Source organism: Benincasa hispida, chromosome 3, assembly GCF_009727055.1.
Source record: "Benincasa hispida cultivar B227 chromosome 3, ASM972705v1, whole genome shotgun sequence".
Taxonomy (NCBI): domain Eukaryota; kingdom Viridiplantae; phylum Streptophyta; class Magnoliopsida; order Cucurbitales; family Cucurbitaceae; genus Benincasa; species Benincasa hispida.
This window is the reverse complement of record NC_052351.1, coordinates 43,194,243-43,213,663: the sequence shown is the minus strand read 5'-3', so window position 1 is coordinate 43,213,663 and position 19,421 is coordinate 43,194,243. Positions and strand designations below refer to the sequence as shown.

Here is a 19,421-nt window from a genome sequence, read left to right as displayed (position 1 = left end):
TATGCTAAGTAGAAAGAAACTTCACTAATGAATTTTTTTTAGTAATTACAACACAATACTTATCTGTCAGAATTTCTTTACAACGACTCATGAATAGTCAATTCTTAGGTTTTACGTAGGCTCTAAGTTTATGTTCCCCTCATCTATACTATCAAAGGGACCACAGGGGAGAAGCATTTATTTTCCCCATTTGCCCCTTTTAATGATTAGTTATAGGGTTATATAATGTAATTTTACATTAAAATTATTTAAAAATCACTTCACTTATGTAAAAAAAAATTATTTCATCCACGTGGATTTCAGAATAATTATCATTCACATGGATTTTAGGGATGTATAATATAGTAAGATAAACCAAAATATTTACAAATATAGCAAAATATCACTGTCTATCAGTGATAAACACTTGTAGATATTAATAGACTACTATCATCTAACACTGGCTATCATGTCTATCGATGTATTAGTGTCTATCACTGATAGACTGTGGCATTTTGCTAAATTTGAAAAAATTTCAACACTTTTTCCATTTAAAACAATTTCTCTAGATTTTATTGATTTAAAATTTGGTTATCTCTAATATTTGATTTAAGATTCAAAATCTATCATTGAAAAACAAAAATTACAAGTAGTATTAAATTGATTTAAAATATATTTATCTCGAATATTTGATTCTAATATTTCATTTAAGATCCAAAATTTATCATTAAAAGAAAATTATAAGTAAATTAAATTTGTTTAAGACTTGGTTATCTCTAATATTTGATTTAGATCAAAATTTATCATTAAAAAATTATAATTCACATGTATTTTATTGGTTTAAAATTTAAAATTTGATTATCTCCTATATTTGATTCTAATATTTAATTAAATCCAAAATTTATTATTAAAAAAAAAAAATACACGTGTAAAGTAATCTGGTTTAAAATTATTCATTAACATGAATAATACAAACCATACAAATGATACAAACAAAAGTTTGGGAAAGAAACATGGATTCTATTGATTTAAATTTTGGTTTTTTTCTAATATATTTGTTTATCTACATAATTTCACATTTGTTATTTTTTAGATTTTATTTTTCTATATATAGTCCCTTTTTTCTCAATTTTCTTCAGTTTTTCTTTTTTCTTTTTTCAATTTAATTTTTTTAACTCGCTCTCTCTATTTTATTTCATTTATCTAGAAATTTTGTTTGTAGCATTATGATTTTTTCTTTTTGTTAATGGTTACATCGTTTCTAACCATTTTTTTTTCTTTTAAGCTTTTTCCTAGAAATAGGGATTACTTCAAGATTTTTTTATTCAAGTATTTCTCTTATAGATCGAGGAGGAGATACCACATTTGTCTCTCTTTCTCTATTTATTATATGTCCTATTCTTCCTTTTTGTTTAACATATGTCCTACTACAATTTTTTATATGCGTTCGTAGCTTTTTTTGTTCTATACACACACATTCATCTATTCTTCTTCACATATTAAAGAGGTGGAAAAGAAGACCATGCTTTTGAAGTTCATAAAATTTGTTAAAGATTCAAGCAATTTAGAGATATAATTTTGAAATAAATATAACAAAAAAAAGTTTTTATTTCTAATACAAGTAACAAGCTTCTATTTAGAATTTTTCTTATTATAAATGCAAATATTATTTGTTTGTTCGTTCTCTTACTATCGAAAATTTGAACTAAGAGAAAAAATTCAATTCAAAAGCCTTTTTGAAAAAAGTTTAAAGAATATATATTAATTTTTTAAAAAATATAAAGAAAAATGAGTATTAAGTAGAAGACTTATATTTCAACTTATACATGTACATTTTGTTTTCGACGTTACTAAACATGTGCAACGCACGTATTTCTGACTAGTTTACACAAATGCTCCACTTAGCAAAAGTTTGAGATCCCCTCATTCTAGATGATTGAACCAACCTATATAGTCATCTTGCCACATATTCATTTAGTCATTTTTTTATATTAAATTTAATGGTTTTATTAGTAAGAGGGACCCTATAAACCTATTTTTTAAAACTCGATGAACAAAATGACCAATTAAAATATTAGAGACCAAATGCATTTATTCTTAAAAATCTATATTTCTCTTTATTTTTTAACATTTCTCTCTCCTCTCCCCTCTCTTCTCCTCTCCTCTTTTCTCTATTAATCGCAGGAGAGAGGGGAAAACCTCTCGTTTTCATCTCTTTTCAACAACATTTTCTTATTCTTCATTTCCAACACTCTCATCTTCATCATTGTTGCTGATTATAGTGTTTTTTCTCTCTCCCAACACAAAACTTTCCATATTTATGAAGATTACTCATTAGCAAACCCAAAGTTAATTCATTTTCAACTTCAAAGCTCTTTATTGGTAGTATATGATGAAAAGAAAGAAATCCCAGATGAGAAATTGGAAATTTTGGTTCAAGGTCAACTATTCGATTATCCATCAAAGACGACAGGAGATCATGAAAATGATGGAAAAGAGAAACCATGGTGTAAAATAGAGCCATTGGGGGAGGAGAAAGGAATCGAAAAGCTTCACGATTAAGAGAGAAGAGAGGGGAGAGAGAACAAGAGAGATAAGAGAGGAAAGGAGGGAGTAAGGAAAGAGAAATATTAAAAATATAAAAATTTTCCAAGTCATTCAACCATGTCCCTCATCTAGTCAACTTTTTTTTATGTTTAAATCTGATGGAATTTTTAGTAGAGGAACATTTTAAACTCATTCTTCAAAATTTATGAATTAAAATGATCAATTTAAAATATAAGAGACTAAATGTGCACGTTCTTAAAAACTCATGAATCAAAAGGATAGTTTTTCCTTAAAAAATGAAAAAAAAAAAATAGTAGTAAAGACTAATTTAAGATTTGTTGAAAGTACATATAGGTTAAAATTGAACATTTAGAAGTATGTGGTGCACAATTCTTGTCCAGGCCAACTGTCTTTGCACTAATGTGATATCGACCCAGACACACTTTAAAGGGTTTGGTTAGACTTGATAGGGACAACAACCCTCCAACTATGATATTGTCCACTTTAGACATAAACTCCCATACCTTTGCTTTTGATTTCACCCAAAAAACCTCATATCAATAGAGATAGTTAACCTCCCTTATATACTCATGATCAATTCATTCTCTAATCAATGTGGAGATATTGTTCGCACTCCTAACAGGACAAAGCACTGCATCTATCGACCGGGCTAACTGCCCCCGTTGACTCCCTTTGGGCGGTGGTTCCTCTCTTTTTCTCTTTCACCTCGAACAAAAAATCGATCTCGCCATCAGCTCGACTAAGAGTTCCGAATCGAAAAAGTCAACTGAACGTCGACTTGATGATGCAAAGTCGAGGGGAACCGAGTGCCGAAAAAAACCGGTTGCACTTAGAATATTGCTTACCTATGAGGTGGAATAATAGAATTATTTATAAATTCTATTATCTAGCATCCGTTTAGAACATGTGCAATATCGACAACGTCAATGTAGATGTATCCGTAAGGTTACAAGGTTCTAACCAGTAAACTCGACTCGATTGTTACCCACTCGATGATATAAAACACGTTTGATTAGGTTGACCCAAGACTCAAAGCTTTGACTTTCTTTTTTAGAACACGTAGACTTTCATAGTATCCTATGACTTAGAACTACTTGTAGGTCCGGATCTTGCCTTGGACTATACTCCACATATTACATGACTAAAGTCAAACCTCTAAAATAGTATCTCAACCTATTTACTATACTACTACTAGAATACAATAATACATCATTAAACGACCCGTCGAATCGAACAAATATGTGTTACCACCGAAAATTTCTGTACCCAGAAAACAAATTATAGGGAACCTAGAACCTAATTGAAACTTTAAAATTATAAAAGGTTAAGAAACTAGGAAGAAGGGATATGTAATGTAGAGTACTCCACATACGCCGTCAGAAAGGCGGCAGGAAAAGACGTGCCATTCGCACATCACATCCCACGACAGCCAAAAAGACGTCGTTGCAAAGCAGTGAGTGAGTTGAGACAAGAGCATTGGAAGTAATCATGTGCAGTATGCTTCCTTAGCCTCGGCCAGGTGCCCCTTGGAAGGATAAATTCAAAAGCCAATCCTAAACACAGAGACATATAATATATAGATAAATACGACGCATAAACAAATACTAAGATTAAAATATTTTCAAAGTCCTCGAATCCAACCTCTCTTTCCCAACCCTTTCACTTGCTTTTATTCATCAACACGATCGAAACAGATGGTCTGGTTGGCTTCCTGCCATTTCCATCCTTTCTTCACCATCGATAATGGAGCAAAAGAACCAACACCATCATCCATCTCACTGCGACACTGACAGGTACCTCTCCCTATCCCTCTGTTTTGGCTGCCATGCCTGGTGTGAACAAGTTGTGATGTAAAACATACAGAAAGAAAACACAGATCTCGAATCTTTCTTTTCAATGGCTTCTGCCTTTATGTGCAGTTTCTTTATGGCTTCTTTAATGGGTTGGGTTCTGTGTTTGTTTGTTGCAATTTCCAGTCTTTCCCAAGATTGTACTCAATTTTGACTTTGGATTTCTGCATTTTGATTGTGTCTTGAGGGGAAATTTCGTACACTCTCTTTCTTTCTTTTAGGGGGAAATTGGCTATCTTAAAATGAATACTTCCTTTGTTTTATGATTTGGCCATATTGATTTTATAGTGGCTTGGCTGATATTCATGGTTTTCTGTGTTTTTTCTTTCTTTTTTGGGTTAGGATTGGACGTTTTGATCTGGTTTTTCATTCCCTTTTAATGGGCACCTATTTTTATGTAGTCTATTCATATCGCACATCACACAACAAAAAGTACATTAAAAAATTTTGAAAGAAAAAAATAAAACTTCGTGGTAAACTATGGTACGACAATTGAAGAGTGAAACCTAAGATTTACCAAAGCAACTTTAAACAAGCCCTAAAATACTAATTATGCAATGAAACTTGACAGAACCGTTAGTAAACTGACATCACTGGAGTTTGAAAAGTTCTTGCAGCTTCACTGTCTTTCAACCATGGAATACAGAAGGCTTGGATGTAAAGAAGAAAAGAAGGCTGCTAATTGATCAACTAAGTCTACCCACATCGAAGCTACCATGTTGGGGTCCAAGCTCAATTAGCATTCCCCATGGAGCAGATAACTTCAAGTTTGATAAAAAGCTTCAAGAAGAAGAAGAGGGAGAAGAAAGCACCCCTACAGAAATAGCAATAGAAGGTAAGGAGACGTCCAAAGAGCAGGTTCAAATGCAGGGTGAGAAAGATAAGTTGCAGCGGAGCTATGGCCATGAGGAAGATCTATTGGAGTTTGGAAGCCATGGACATAACTGCATTTATGAGCAATGTTGCAGTGACAGTGCTCAAAGCTTGCTGCTCCTCCCCACAAACTCCAAGCATGACTTTGTTTTGTCATCTGGGAGATGGAGCGTAGACCCAGGTATTGAAATTCTCATTCCATCTTTGCATGTTATATAAAGATTTAAATGAAATAAGTGGCAAAAAAAAATTCAATGATGGTGTTAAACACCAATTGATCCAACTTAAGCTAAAGGCAAATTTAACATCATATCATCTAAAATTCCTCACCTGTGGACTTGAAATAAAAAGAAGAAGCAACAAATGGAAATCAATGCTAATTGAAGAGAAAATAACATTGCAAGGGTTTGAACACAAGGCTTCCCTAGGCCACCTACTCTGATACTATGTTAAATCAACCGTTGACCCCAAAAACTAGGTGATTTAACCATGGAAATAAGATTTAGACCAAAGATCAAAATAATTTAAACTTTGTCATTAGGGATAATAGTATTTATTAGGGATAATAGTATTTTCTTTCTTTCACTATTAGGTGTTTTGTGTTTTCCAAGCAAAAAATTGTGATGTTGGGTGAGTTTTGTGCTTTTTCCATACACAAACTAAAACTGAATCATTCAAATATGCAGAGGCAGAATCCAAGACTATCAAACCAACTATTGATCAAGAGTTTGAGCAGTACTTTTCTGTGTTTTTGCCATCCTTGGATCCCTGATATTTACATCTTGAATCCGATGTGTAACTACTTTCAAAGAATTTGGAAGTGTGTTTGTGCATGTGCGTGTGCCACAATTCAATTTAAGTGATATCTATGAATGTGAGATAAAGTGAATGAGATTCTACCGAACTGGTTTACGCAATTCAATTGATTTCAAAATTATTTCATCCAACATTTCCAACAAATTCTCATTTACAACACATATACCAAAGTTTTGCCTATATGAAATCAAGTAATGAATCTATGCCCTAGGAAGAACAAGAAACCGCCAAATTTAACAAACAGAGGATCCAAAATGACGAAACTAATGAACGAATCGATAAAACAGATAAAATTTCGACTATGATGTTGTAAATTTGTCGAATCGAATACCGTGATGCAGCTAGGCACACGCTTCCCATCGTGATGAAGGCTGCATGGAAAACAGAGCATCGAGATCGGGAGGCTGGAAATAACCGCTAGTCGGAGGGGCCAGCTTCCGGCTGGTGATCGCTTTCTTCTTCGGCGGTGGCGGGCATTTGGACAGCGCCGGAATTCTACAACCGCAGCTCCTCGGAGTTAGACATTCGTCGCCGTTCGTATCCTTCTCCATTTCCGTCGGCGAAATTTCGAAGGAGATTGGGAACCGCGAGAGTTTGAAAACGGGAATGTATTTTGGAGGCTTTTACTTGAAAATGGGTTTGAAATTTCAGACATTTGAAGATTTGGTGGGAAACTGTCGGTTGCATTTCCACCCTTTCACATACCCACAAATTTTCAATTTAATGGTTTAAAACGTAAATTTTTAAAAACTTAAATTTGGTCTTTAAACATTCTAATTTGATCTAACACAAAATTGGAAATTTGAGGCTCTATTATGGATAAATTTTGAATCTAATCGAATAATTGTCCATAGCTCAAATTGTTTTTTTTTTTTAATGTATAAACACATTATTATTATTATTATTATATTCTAAAAAAAACACATAATTATTACCACAAATGTGTGGGTACAAGTTTCGTGTAGTCCATAAGCTGTTAAGCTTGTGGTTTTTTAAAAAAAATATATATTTTTTTAAAAAAGTTTGTGCCTTTTTAACTCTAAAAAGTTTTGGTTAAATTATAACAAAAATTCTTAAACGTCAAATAGCAATATTATCCATAAATTTCATGAGCGTAAGTATAAATTCTTTAATTTTAATAAATTTCATGAGCGCATAAGTATAAATTCTTTAATTTTGTTTACTTAATTATATGAAATAGTGTAAAATTCTTTAATTTTGTTTACTTAATTATATGAAATAATGTAGCAATACTGCAAAGGAACTTTAGATCACCACATTATTTTAGGTCATCACCACATTATAAGTCTTAGTTTCTATTAAGGGTACATTTGAAACATTTTTTAAATTTCAATGGTAATGTTGCAATTTTCTAAAATATAGAAGTATTTTTTAAATAAATGGCAAAGTTTATTGGGGTTTGTTATAATTTAGCTAAAATCTTTTATTAAATCCTTGAAGTTTCAAATTTTGTTTCAAATATATTTTTGAGTTTTAAAAATATTTGATAAGTCTCCAAAATTTTAATTTTGAATGTATCACTTTGACATATTCAATATTTTAAAAAATTGATTGATTCACTATATACAAAATTAATGCCTACTCTTTGTTTCTTTTTTAAGAAATCAAAATCAACCTTTAATAAGATTATAAATTTTCATCTTCCTAAATAAATCAAAACTTTATTTAAAAATTTATTAGGTGAGTTTTAAATAAGAAAAATTTTCACAAATATAAAAAAATATCAGACTACTTATAGAAATAGCAAAAAAAAATACTGATAATCTAACCGTAATAGACTTCTATTAGTTTTTATTCACGGATATACTTCTATCAACCTCTATCAACTAAATATTAAAAATTTTCTATTTTGTATAAATAATTTCTCTTATTTTTCTATTTTTGAAAATTCTCCAATTTATTAAATGCAAACTTCGTTGGGAGACTTTTAAAATATTGTTTTTAAAAGTTAAAAGATCAATTAAAAATAAATTGAAATTTTAGTAACTATAGTTGTTATATAATTGTTGCATTTTCAGTACCATGATAGTATGAAAAAATTTTACTTAATTGTTTGTCATAAAATTATGGTTTGTTTGGATTAATTTGAGAAAAAAAAATTCCAAATAAATTGTTTTTATTTTAAACAATTTTTTATAAACACTTATTAAAAGACACTTGAAAAGCAAGTTGTGTTGAGTAGTTGATACTCTAATTTATTCTAAAATGAATTAATTTTTAAATTAAATATTTGAAGATATATTTCAAACCCATCTTTAATATTTTAAATATTCTATAAAATCAATTAATATAAATTAATATATTATTTGATGAGATTTTAAATTTTGTTCTTTAATGAAATGTCTCTTTGAATCGACTTGATAAAAAGAGTATTTTTCAATAAATTTATTTTTATTTAAATATTTTTATAAAAATTATTGAAAATATTTAATATTTGGAGTGATCCTCAAACATTTAAAATTCGTTTCTAGCAGATGATATTATGGCGGAGGCTTCTTCGCCGGTAATCGCGCGGAAAAAACCAGCGCTTCAAATTCCGACCACCACCTGAGCCTACGTGGAGCCCACTACCTGACGTGGACTAGCATCGTCATCTCGATCCGTTAAAAGATGAGCCTCGCAGTTCCATACCCATGGACTCTTCGGCCCGAAAATATAGAAGCCCAACAATGCTCCGACGGGTAAATTTTTCATTCCCAGTTTTATCCCTGTAAAAGAAAAGTATTCGAGGGGTTTCAAGGGTGTTTTTGGGATTAAATTTGATAGCTGCTTTGAGAGTGATCACGGAAGAATTTTAGCCAATTTTTGTATTCGGGAGAATTAAATTGTGAATGAATAAATCATCACTCTTAAAAATACGTTTGTTCATTAAATTTGTTCGATGCCAACTTTTAAAATATAGGGAAATATTGTTAAAATACATATATCTTTTGTCTTAATTGAGTTTTATATTTGGCTTCTATTTAATCCATAAATTAAAAAATGTTATATTTTTAGTCTAAGTTTGATCTAATTTAGTATTTTGGTTTTAAATGTTACAACTCTACTCTTAAAGATCATAGCAAGTATTTAGTAAAAAAGTCAATGGTAAATGTATAAACCTTAAAATTTATAGACTAAATTGAAATTTTAAGGATAAAATTGTAAGATGTTGAAACAAAAAGACAAAGTTGAAATCAAATTTTAAACTTAAAAAATAAAAATGTAACATTTTGAAATCTCAAGATCAAATGAAATGTGTGAATATTTAAACATTTGACGTCTTAATTGAGAATATAATGTTAATCTTTAATTACAGTAGATTGCGACAATGATATTGATCGATTTTTTTTTTTTATATATATATAAAATGTGATTTTGATTATTGAGATATGAATTTAGTGTTATGTATATATATACACACACGTACCTACATGCATTAATTTAGAAGATTTAGAATGGGAAGAGCAATGTCATCCTCCATACTTTATAATCTTTCAATGACGAAATTTTGAATGTAAACTTATACTAAATTAAAATAGACTAAATTTTAATTTCCATCTTTTCCATTAACATTTCCACAATACCTATTTTACTCTTAAGAAAATCAAAATCATATCATTTTGCTTCGTATATAGATTTTATGTCTTTTCTCCTCGAAATTTTTTCATCTTATTTTTTCTAAAGTAGATCCTTAAACAATCTATTTTTTGTCTTCTTGTGTATAAATATTCAACTTCTTTTTCTTCTTATTCATGAAGCCTCTTATTTTTTTTCTTCCACTAATAAAGAATTAGTAAAATATTGTTTTTTTTTTTTTACGAAGATATTGAATTAAATACGTGAGGTTGGGAAATCGAACCTCTATCATCAAGATCGATGATACAAACACTATGTCACTTAAGCTATGTTCATTTTGACAATAATAAAGTAAAATTTTAAAATAATACACATTTCTTAATAAATATACGAACTTCTTCGTATAATAACTACGATCTTACTTTTTCTCTTGCACCCTTTTACATGTTACCTTTAAAAAATGTTATCATATTTAGAATTATAAATCAAACCATCTCATTTAACTTTAGTTAATAAAATATATTTGTGAACCATTTCAAATTTTAAAAACTAAATGTATATCCCTTTTAAGATCGTAACTAGGTAACCAAAATTAGATATATTTTATAGGAGTGTGTATAGGTCGGGTTAGATTGAGAAGATTTTATGGACCAACTCAAAAATCCGATTTAATCGAGTTGGTTATCCGAATGACCTGAATAAGATCTTTAATCCAACCCAACCCTTAAAATTCGGGTTGAGTTGTCGGATTAATTTTTTTATTACATTTTTTATTAACTTAAAATACTTAAATTTATATATAACACATACTAATGATTAAAATTTCATAAAACTCAAATGTTAAATATCAAAATTCAGAATATCTATTACATACATTGTAAAAATATATATGAGTTATAATATATTACTTTTAATAATATTAAAAATTTAGATTGGTTTTGATCAACCTAAAATTTAAAAAGTGTAATCCGAACTTAACCCAATCTAAAAAAAAATATAAAAAGATTCAATTCAATCCAACTCAAAATTAAAATCAACTCAATCCAATCTTTACAATTTAAACTGAATAGTGTAGATTATTAATTTATTCATTTTTTTTCCCCTCCACAAAAAGGAAAAATAGTTGGCGTGGAGGAGGGGATCTCTAGGGGTTTTATTTTTGTTTGGATGTAAAAGAGTCCGACACGAGTCGTGGTCAAGTGTCGGATCCAAAGCAGGACTGGGACACCTCGGAGCCGCTCCATCTTTCCCACACGGGATCCTTGCGTGAAAAGTGGGGCCCAATACACGTGTCTCACAGAAATCGTTGACTTTATTTCTATCAAAACCCAAACCTGCTTGGTTTTGTGTACCGTAGCTAAAGCTCGGAGCCTGACACTCGGTCAAACCACCGGTCTGGTTCGTAGGCTCGGGTCTATTTTATGTTGTTGTCCTGTGAAAAGTCAAAGCCACAAACAGACAAATCTTTGCTCACTTTGAAGTAAACTAATCAGACACCCATGGTGGTGGGGTTCCATTATTCAGTTTTCAGATTTTTTTTTTTTTAATAACTCATTTTTAAAAGTTTTCAAAGAAAATAAAATCACAGATTTGATAATAGTTACAATTATACCATCGATTTTTCAATAGTTATAGAAATTGAATTCCAAATGATAAAAATTGAACTATCGAACTTATATTATTATTGCAATTTCTACAATTATCTACAATTTATTTGACAAATTTTAACACTTGTTTTATTGGTGGTTTTAATAATTTGTGGAAAATAAATTATTGTTGTAATTGATCGTGATAAAGATAGAATATCCACGTATCATTACTACATATATTTATAATAGTATAATATTGTCCAATTTAAATATAAATGATTTTTTTTTTCTGAACTACTTAAAATGTCTCATAGTAAATGCAGATAATTATCCTCACATGTATATGTAGTACTAAATTTTCTATCAACATTTCAATATTTTCACGTTTTCATAGATTTAATATCGACATGAGGAGTCAATCAATATTTTTATTGTATCGTGGTAAAATCCACAAAACATAATAATAAGCAAAAGATACCACCAATATAAATATAATATAAATAATATACATTTTAATCAGTTTAAAAATCACAAGAGATTTATTTACTCATTTAGATTTTTTTTTTGAATTGTTTGTTTGTTAACTTTTTTTTAGAAACATCTATCAATATTTTCGTAAAATTAGATGTCGATACTTTCATTGTCGTTGATATTTTAAATTTTATTTATATATACTATGAATTTTTTCCTCCCCTAACTCATCAATGAGTACAGTAAAATTTCATTCTTATTGAACTAGATTATAAACCTTCGTAAGTTTTTTATGATCTTATTATACTTTTATAAGTATAGCGTCATAAAGTTTACATTTTTATAGATTTATAGACGAATTGTTAAAATAAAATAGTTTTACATGTGTGGTTAATGTATTATAAAACATAAATATCATCAGTTCAATTTTAAGTACATTTGTGTCTAGTATAGATGAATGAATTTATAATCGTTTTTAATTCATCGTCAAATTATGTTTAATAGGTTATCGACATATTCCATCTTTCATAAAATTCATAGATTCGTGGATATACAAAAACAAAATATAGAATTTTATTAGATATTAAATCAAATTTTGTGTCTTGATAGATTCGTAAATTTTAAAATATATTGAATGCCATAAAGATCAATTAGACTCAAAATTAACAAAATAATTTAGAGATGTATAAGACGTTTTAAAGGTTTAGGACCCATTGAACTGAAATTTAAAAACTTATAAAAACCGACAAAATATAAAGTTGAAATTTTAGAAACTAAACTCAATAAAATTTAACCAATATTGTTTGAGGAATATGATGGAACTTCAATTACAAAACTTTTTATTCATAAAAAAGTATAAAGAGTTTTGAGAGATTTACTCAAGGTCGATTATGGATATTAATTGGATTTGATTTTTTCCTTTTAAATTGATTGTTGTTCAAATGAATGTGGGTAGGAATATAATATTATTGTTATTTTTTGTTTGTTAAAACCAGGGGGTCAATTTTATAAAAGCAGAATGAAATGTTTTATCTAAATCTAAGAATACATTTGATGAAAGTTTAATGTTTAGTGAGAAAATCAATAAATTTATAGTCGTTAATCGCCAAAAACCAATTCAATATTTGATTTTATACTTAACAAAAATTTCATACTATAATACTTAATTTTTAATAATTAAAAACATAATAGAAATAATTTTAATAATTTCAACATCATTCTCAAATCTGTCGTAAATTGTTTTATATAACTTACGATATTAAAACTAACACAATGACAAAGAATACCGTAATTTTTACTCTTCTTTTCCTTCCAATTTCCAAAGACTTAAAACTTGGGGTTTTTTTGTCCTTTTTTATTTGTATAAAATTTTGACATTATCCAACTCTCTTGTCACACAATTCAAGATTGCTTGTAATTATTTGAATAAGGAAAGAAAAATGTGCCCTCATTTAGGGTTCCACTGATTTTTATATCTAATTCTAATATATATGTTTAATTCACGAGGTAATTATGAAATTTTTTAGTACACATGGAATATATTGATGCCTAATTTCATCTATATCCATAGTTTCACTTTTTATTTATAATAAAATGGCAAATTTAACTTTATCATATAGAGATAGAGAGAGTTAATTTTTTTAAAAAAAAATGGTATGCATGTTTTTTCTAGTAATAAGTGTTGAATCTTAACTAAAATCTAAAATCTAAAATTACTATTATTATTATTTAAAATTTGACTTACTTTATTAAAACATTGCTAAAAAGTAGATAACAAAATAATAGATTTAGAGATAGAATCAGTGTTGATACTTAATTTTAAAAAGAAAAAGAAAGAAGGAAAAAAAAAAAAAAACAAAATTGCTACCAAATCCCCTATATATATAAATATATCATTTTAAATTCAGCTTATAAACATATGTTCACTCATACATTTTTATATCTTGTCATCACAACTTTCTATTAATATTTTAAAAAAACAAAGCTAAAATTTTAAATTGATACACTTTAGAAAGTTTAGGATTTAAATTGATGTAACCTCCAAAGCTCAAAATTTAAATACAAACAATTATTAGTCTAAGGTTTAAATTGATACAACCCTAAAGTTTAGAGGTATAAATTGATATTTGCCATTTTATTTTTTGAATTTTACCATAAATTCAAGTATTTGTTTAATCAGGGTAAAATCATAATTAAAAAAAATAAGAGAAAATAAATATATGTTTTAGAAATAGAAAATTAAATAATTATCAAATGGGATTTAAATTTTCAAAGATATTACGTTATTAATATAAACAAAGACTAGTGTATGACACAAATTGTAGGCTTGGCCACATGGGGCATTTTTTTTAAAGGGCAATTGCTGCCCTTTATGTGATTCTTTTCCATCCTTATGTGTTATGTATTTTTATCCATTTACCATAGTGTTGATTTGATTATTCTCTTTTATAGGAAAATTCTCATAGATAATAGGTGACTCATATTTGAAGGTAGATCTCCATGATTTAAAAGATAAAAATAAAAAATATACAAAAAAATTCATAAAGGAAGGAATTAAAAAAAACCAATTTTAATTATTATATTATTTATTGAAATTTTTAATACTTTTTTTATATTCTTAAATGTTCTTTCTTCAGATTAGGCATTCAACAATCAATTTTTTTAAAACAATATGAGTACTTAATACATGCTTCAATTAAATGTTGATATTAATAATAATAACAAGGAAAAAAAAATTTAATTTAGGAAATGTAATTTAATAACCAAAATATCATTGTTAAAGATTGAAAATTTATAGTTCACTTGATAAAAGTTCTTTTTTTAAAAAATTAAAATTATTGTTTATTAAATTTCTGACAAATCGTCTTTATAATTCTGATCTTATAGTATTTATTTTTACGATTTTTTTTTACCATTTGATTTTTAGTTTCTTGTTTTTGAAAACTAGAATTACTTTTTTCCAATTTCTTACAATGATTGTCATATTTCTTAAGTGAAAAATAAAATTCTTGGCCAAATTTTTTTAAAGAAAAAAAAATCTATAAGAACTATTTTTTGGATTTCAAATTTGACTTGGTTTTTAAAAATAATAGAAAAAAAAATAGATAACAAAGCAAAAATTTAAACGTGAAAATGTGTGTTTCTAAGTTTATTTTTTTAAAATTATAAACAAAAAATCAAATAATTAACAAATGGATCAAAACAACGAAATAATTAGTAAACTAACAAAGTTTTTACATTTAAAAATAATTCAAAATAAAGTCATTATCCAATAAAGTTTTATAAGAAGTAATTCAAACATCAAATAATATATACATTCATTTGATTTTTTTTTAAAAAAATACATTATTTTGATTTAGTATTCTTCTTTATAATGTATTGTTATATTATGTTAAAGGTTGAATCTTAGCCAAAATATAAATATAAAAAATATTTTTTTGATCATTCAAAACTTGGCTTGCTTTTTTTTAAAATACTAGTAAAAAGTAGATAACAAGACAAAAAATCTAAAGGTGGAATTAGTGTTTATAGACTTAATTTTAAAAAACAAAAAACTAAATGGTTATCAAATGTCCTAAAAAATTCATTTTTTTCATTAACGTATATTTCCACTCATAAATTTTTATGTCTTGTTATCACAACTTTCTACTAATATTTTAAAAAACAACGTCAAAATTTTAAATTGATACGCTTAAAAAAGTTTAGGGTTCAAATTGATATAATCTCAAAAGTTAGGGGTCTAAATTGATACAATTATTAATCGAGTGTTTAAATTGATACAATCTTCAAAGTTCAAGGTTTAAATTGATACAATCTTCAAAGTTCAAGGTTTAAATTGATACAATTATCAGTATATGGTTTAAATTGATACAACCCCGAAGTTCATATGTATAAATTCATATTTTTCCTTTTTATTTTTTGAATTTTACACTACATTCAAGTGTTTGTTTAATAAGGGTAAATTCATAATTAAGAAAGTTGAGAGAAACCAAATATACGTTTTAAAATTAGAAAATTAAACACAAAATCATGCCTAAATAATTATAAAATGGGATTTAAATTTTTAAAGATATTACAGTATTAATATAAACAAAGACTGGTATATGACACAACTTGTAGGCTTGGGGTCAGACTCCCAAGACTTGAAGCACATGACATGGCAGGTGGGCCATGTCCGATGGGCGGAGAGCACGACCAAAGCTAACGGAAGGTTAGTCGAGACAGACACACCCAAAGGCATTGGGGCGTGCGGGCTAGCGCACAAGGCTGACCATGAAACATGAGATGTGGGCATGTGGCCTACGCCCTGTGCTTGGAGTTAGTGTTGGAATTGATGCCCTAAACTCTCGTTGGGTCCTATAGTTTATAAACACATGTATTGAACAAACGCTTGTGATGTAATAATATGAGATATTTTCTTCACTATTGTCCATGAAACATGAGATGTTTTATTTGCTTTACCAAAAACCAATAAACTAAGAACTCTGGTTGTCGTTGTAACTTAAGCATGTATGTGGAGACATACAAGTGAACCATGTCTTAAGTGATAACCAAAATGGTCTATAGTATATGGATATAGGATGGAAACCTTATCCTGGTGACACTACGGATGCAGCCCACTTTGTAGATAGTTACAAGTGTTGTGTATGCTACAGATAGTCTGATCCTGATCATTTATGTGGAGACATGCGGGAAGGGGTGTTCTATACAAAGGAGTTTATATAAGACCGGACCACGAAGTATATAGTCTTGTTATATAACGCTGTTCATGACAGAGACTTCATTTCACTAGGATGACCATAGGTAACATGACCTTAATCCTGAGTGAGTTGGGAACTTCTGCCTTTGAGGGCGGTCCTTTGATTTGCATGGGTGCGAGTGGCCAGATCGCCGACTCAAACCTACTACTTTGGGGATTCATTTGATTGGGGAGTTGGGAACTCAGCTACACAATATGAAATTCACTCATTCCTCGAAGTAGGGGTAAGTAGATAGATTGCTCCCTTAAGGGCTAATTTTGGGGCTTGAACGATGTGGCGCACACACCTTCTCATGGCCCGAAAGGTGTCCACTCATAGTAGGACTATGGTGTATTGTTCATTAGAGGGATCAGTGGTATTTAAGGAGTTAGATGTAACTATAGGGGCAAAACGGTAAATTAGTCCAGCTGTACTTACGAACATCTGTAAAGGGTTATTGTACTGTTGACTGGTTATATTCGATGGACACGGAAATATATATGTGATGAGAAGAGTGTAGCTGTCAGTCTTCCCGGTAGTTAACGGATGGTGGATCTCATGGCTAAAGAGTTTAGTCAGCTATTCGCATACCGTTGGAGCTTCAAGCTACAGGTCCATAAGGTCCCCTTGGTAGCTCAATGGATTCAAGTTGACAATCAGTTTTTGGGTTAGTTTGAAGTGTTCAAATTGACAAGAGGGAGTTTGATTATATATGATATGATTAAAGTGGTTTAATTATATATGATATAGTTGACATGATGTATGAGATACAGTAATTGGAGGAAAATGATATAAATATGATTTATATCAAGTAAAGGAGAAAATGACTATGGTTTAAATGTTGCATATGATGTAATATTAAAACTATAGGTTATAAATATAATATGATAAGTTAGTTATTATATTTATTTTTAATTAAAACAATTATGAGGTAATTATTGGTGGTTTCTCCATAGCCTGTCTCTTATACACATCTAGATGTGTATAAGAGACAGGCTTATGATCTGATATTAAACAATAGGTTACTTATTATATTTATTTTTAATTAAAACAATTATATGATAATTGTTGGCGGTTTATCCTTTAACTGCTGTCTCTTATACACATCTAGATGTGTATAAGAGACAGGTTGTATTCAGTTTTTATAACTAAAGGATAAAATGAAAAATGTTTTCATTTTGGAGTAGAATCGTTTCATTAGTAATCTATCTGATCGTTTACTCATGAGAGCCTATGCGATAGCCCTCACGAAAGACTAAACGACAGCGAGAGACATACTAACTGATCGTGTATAGCGAGTTTTGCTAAACGATCATGTATAGCGAGAGATTGAACAGCAGTGAGATATTTACTAAACGATCGTTTAGAGCAAGATTTACTAAACGATCGTGTAAACGATCTGAGCGAAAGACTAAGCAATCGTGTAGACGATTCTCACGAAAGCGAGATTTATTAAACGATCAAGTATCTTCTATGTCTATGTGATATACCTTCTTCCATTTACTTAATCGTTTAATTCGATTGTTATCTTCCTCTATCCCTCTACCAAATCCAACAGAGCTCACACCTTCTGGATTCTCACTCAGAGAATACCAAGGTCACTAAGTGGTGGTGTCCGAGAGGCTGCTTATTCGTGGAGAAGACTGTTCGTGTGCTAAGCGACAACGAGAGATTTGGGTAGACGATTGCAGCGACAACGAGAGGTGTTGGTCCGTTCTTCACAAAAGTGAGAGAAAAACAGAAGAAGAGTTCTTTAAAGGTAAGTCTCTCATCCATTTGTATTTAATTTATGAAAGCATGTCGTAATTTGTTCTGAAATGCATAACTTGTTTGTATGTTTGTGAATGCTTGTAATTCTGTCACAATGAATTTGGAACGATCTTGCTTCCGCTCATAGGTTCTCTTTGGTAAGAGTTCCTTCAGTTAGCATGGCACATACGACAGGTAGGCACACACACATGCCAGGCGGACACATTGGTGTCTCCTAGCCCAGACGTAAGCTACGAGAATTGAAACATATTAGCACTATTAAGGACTATGTGAAACAATTTTCCTGGATGATCTTGGACATACGGGATATGTCCGGAAGAGACAAACTTTTCTGTTTTGTCGAAGGTCTGAAACCATGGGCGAAAACAAAACTGAACAAAGAGTATAAGATCTCCCAACTGCATACGCAGCAGCTGAACGATTATTTGACTTAACTGACAAATCTCAAGAGATTAGGCAACCCTCGAGATCCTCAACTAGAGAAAGTAAGAGCAACTACTCAAGCCCACTGAGAAATCGTGGGGGAGACAGGGACACTAATGGGGATGGTAAACCACTTCAACAGAAGACTGAAAGTACGTGGCGGGGGCCAAATCAACAAAATTTTTATCACCCTCTATTCTGTTATATATGCATGGGGCAGCACAAGGCAAGTGAATGTCCAAAACGAGCAACTTTTAATGACTTTCAAGCCTTATTAGCCTTAGACTTGAAAGGCAAAGTTATTCATACAAAGGACAAGATTATGGAAGCAGAGGAAGATGAAACCCCACGAGTTAGGGCCCTAAGATTCTTAGTTGCTCTCCAGAGGAATATGAGATAAACAAATGAACCCCAAAAAGGCATATTGGTATATGTAGATGCTTGGGTCAACCATAAATCGGTCAAGAGTACCATGATCGACTTTAAAGCCACCCATAACTTTTATGTCTGAAATAGAAGCCGGACGATTCAATCTCCATTAGGAAGGAGGTACAAGAAAAATGAAAGCAGTGAACTCTGGTGCCTTGCCTATTACAGGAATGGTAAAGAGAACAGTTGTAAAGTTGGAGGATTGGAGTGGCCATGTCGATTTTGTGATCGTTAAAATGGATGACTTTGACGTGGTGTTAGGGATGGAATTCTTGCTCGAACACAAGGTAATAGCGATCTCCCTCGTCGAATGCTTAATGATCATAGAATCTATG

At 30.0% G+C, this 19,421-nt stretch overlaps 1 protein-coding gene and 1 long non-coding RNA gene across 2 annotated transcripts; one reads left to right on the top strand and one right to left on the bottom strand.

The window, feature by feature from the left end:
• Positions 1 to 3,569: 3,569 nt before the first annotated feature.
• Positions 3,570 to 6,745, bottom strand: LOC120074297. Its single transcript, XR_005480949.1, has 3 exons — positions 6,418 to 6,745; positions 4,189 to 4,376; positions 3,570 to 4,100 (listed from the first exon to the last, which is right to left on the bottom strand). It is a non-coding gene; the product is annotated as an uncharacterized LOC120074297 (long non-coding RNA).
• On the top strand, positions 4,208 to 6,174 carry LOC120074296 (protein FAR-RED ELONGATED HYPOCOTYL 1-like). Its single transcript, XM_039027383.1, has 3 exons — positions 4,208 to 4,340; positions 5,006 to 5,451; positions 5,957 to 6,174. Exons 1-3 carry the CDS (start codon positions 4,291 to 4,293, stop codon positions 6,040 to 6,042), a joined length of 582 nt encoding a protein of 193 aa, XP_038883311.1. The 5' UTR covers positions 4,208 to 4,290; the 3' UTR covers positions 6,043 to 6,174.
• Positions 6,746 to 19,421: the final 12,676 nt, after the last annotated feature.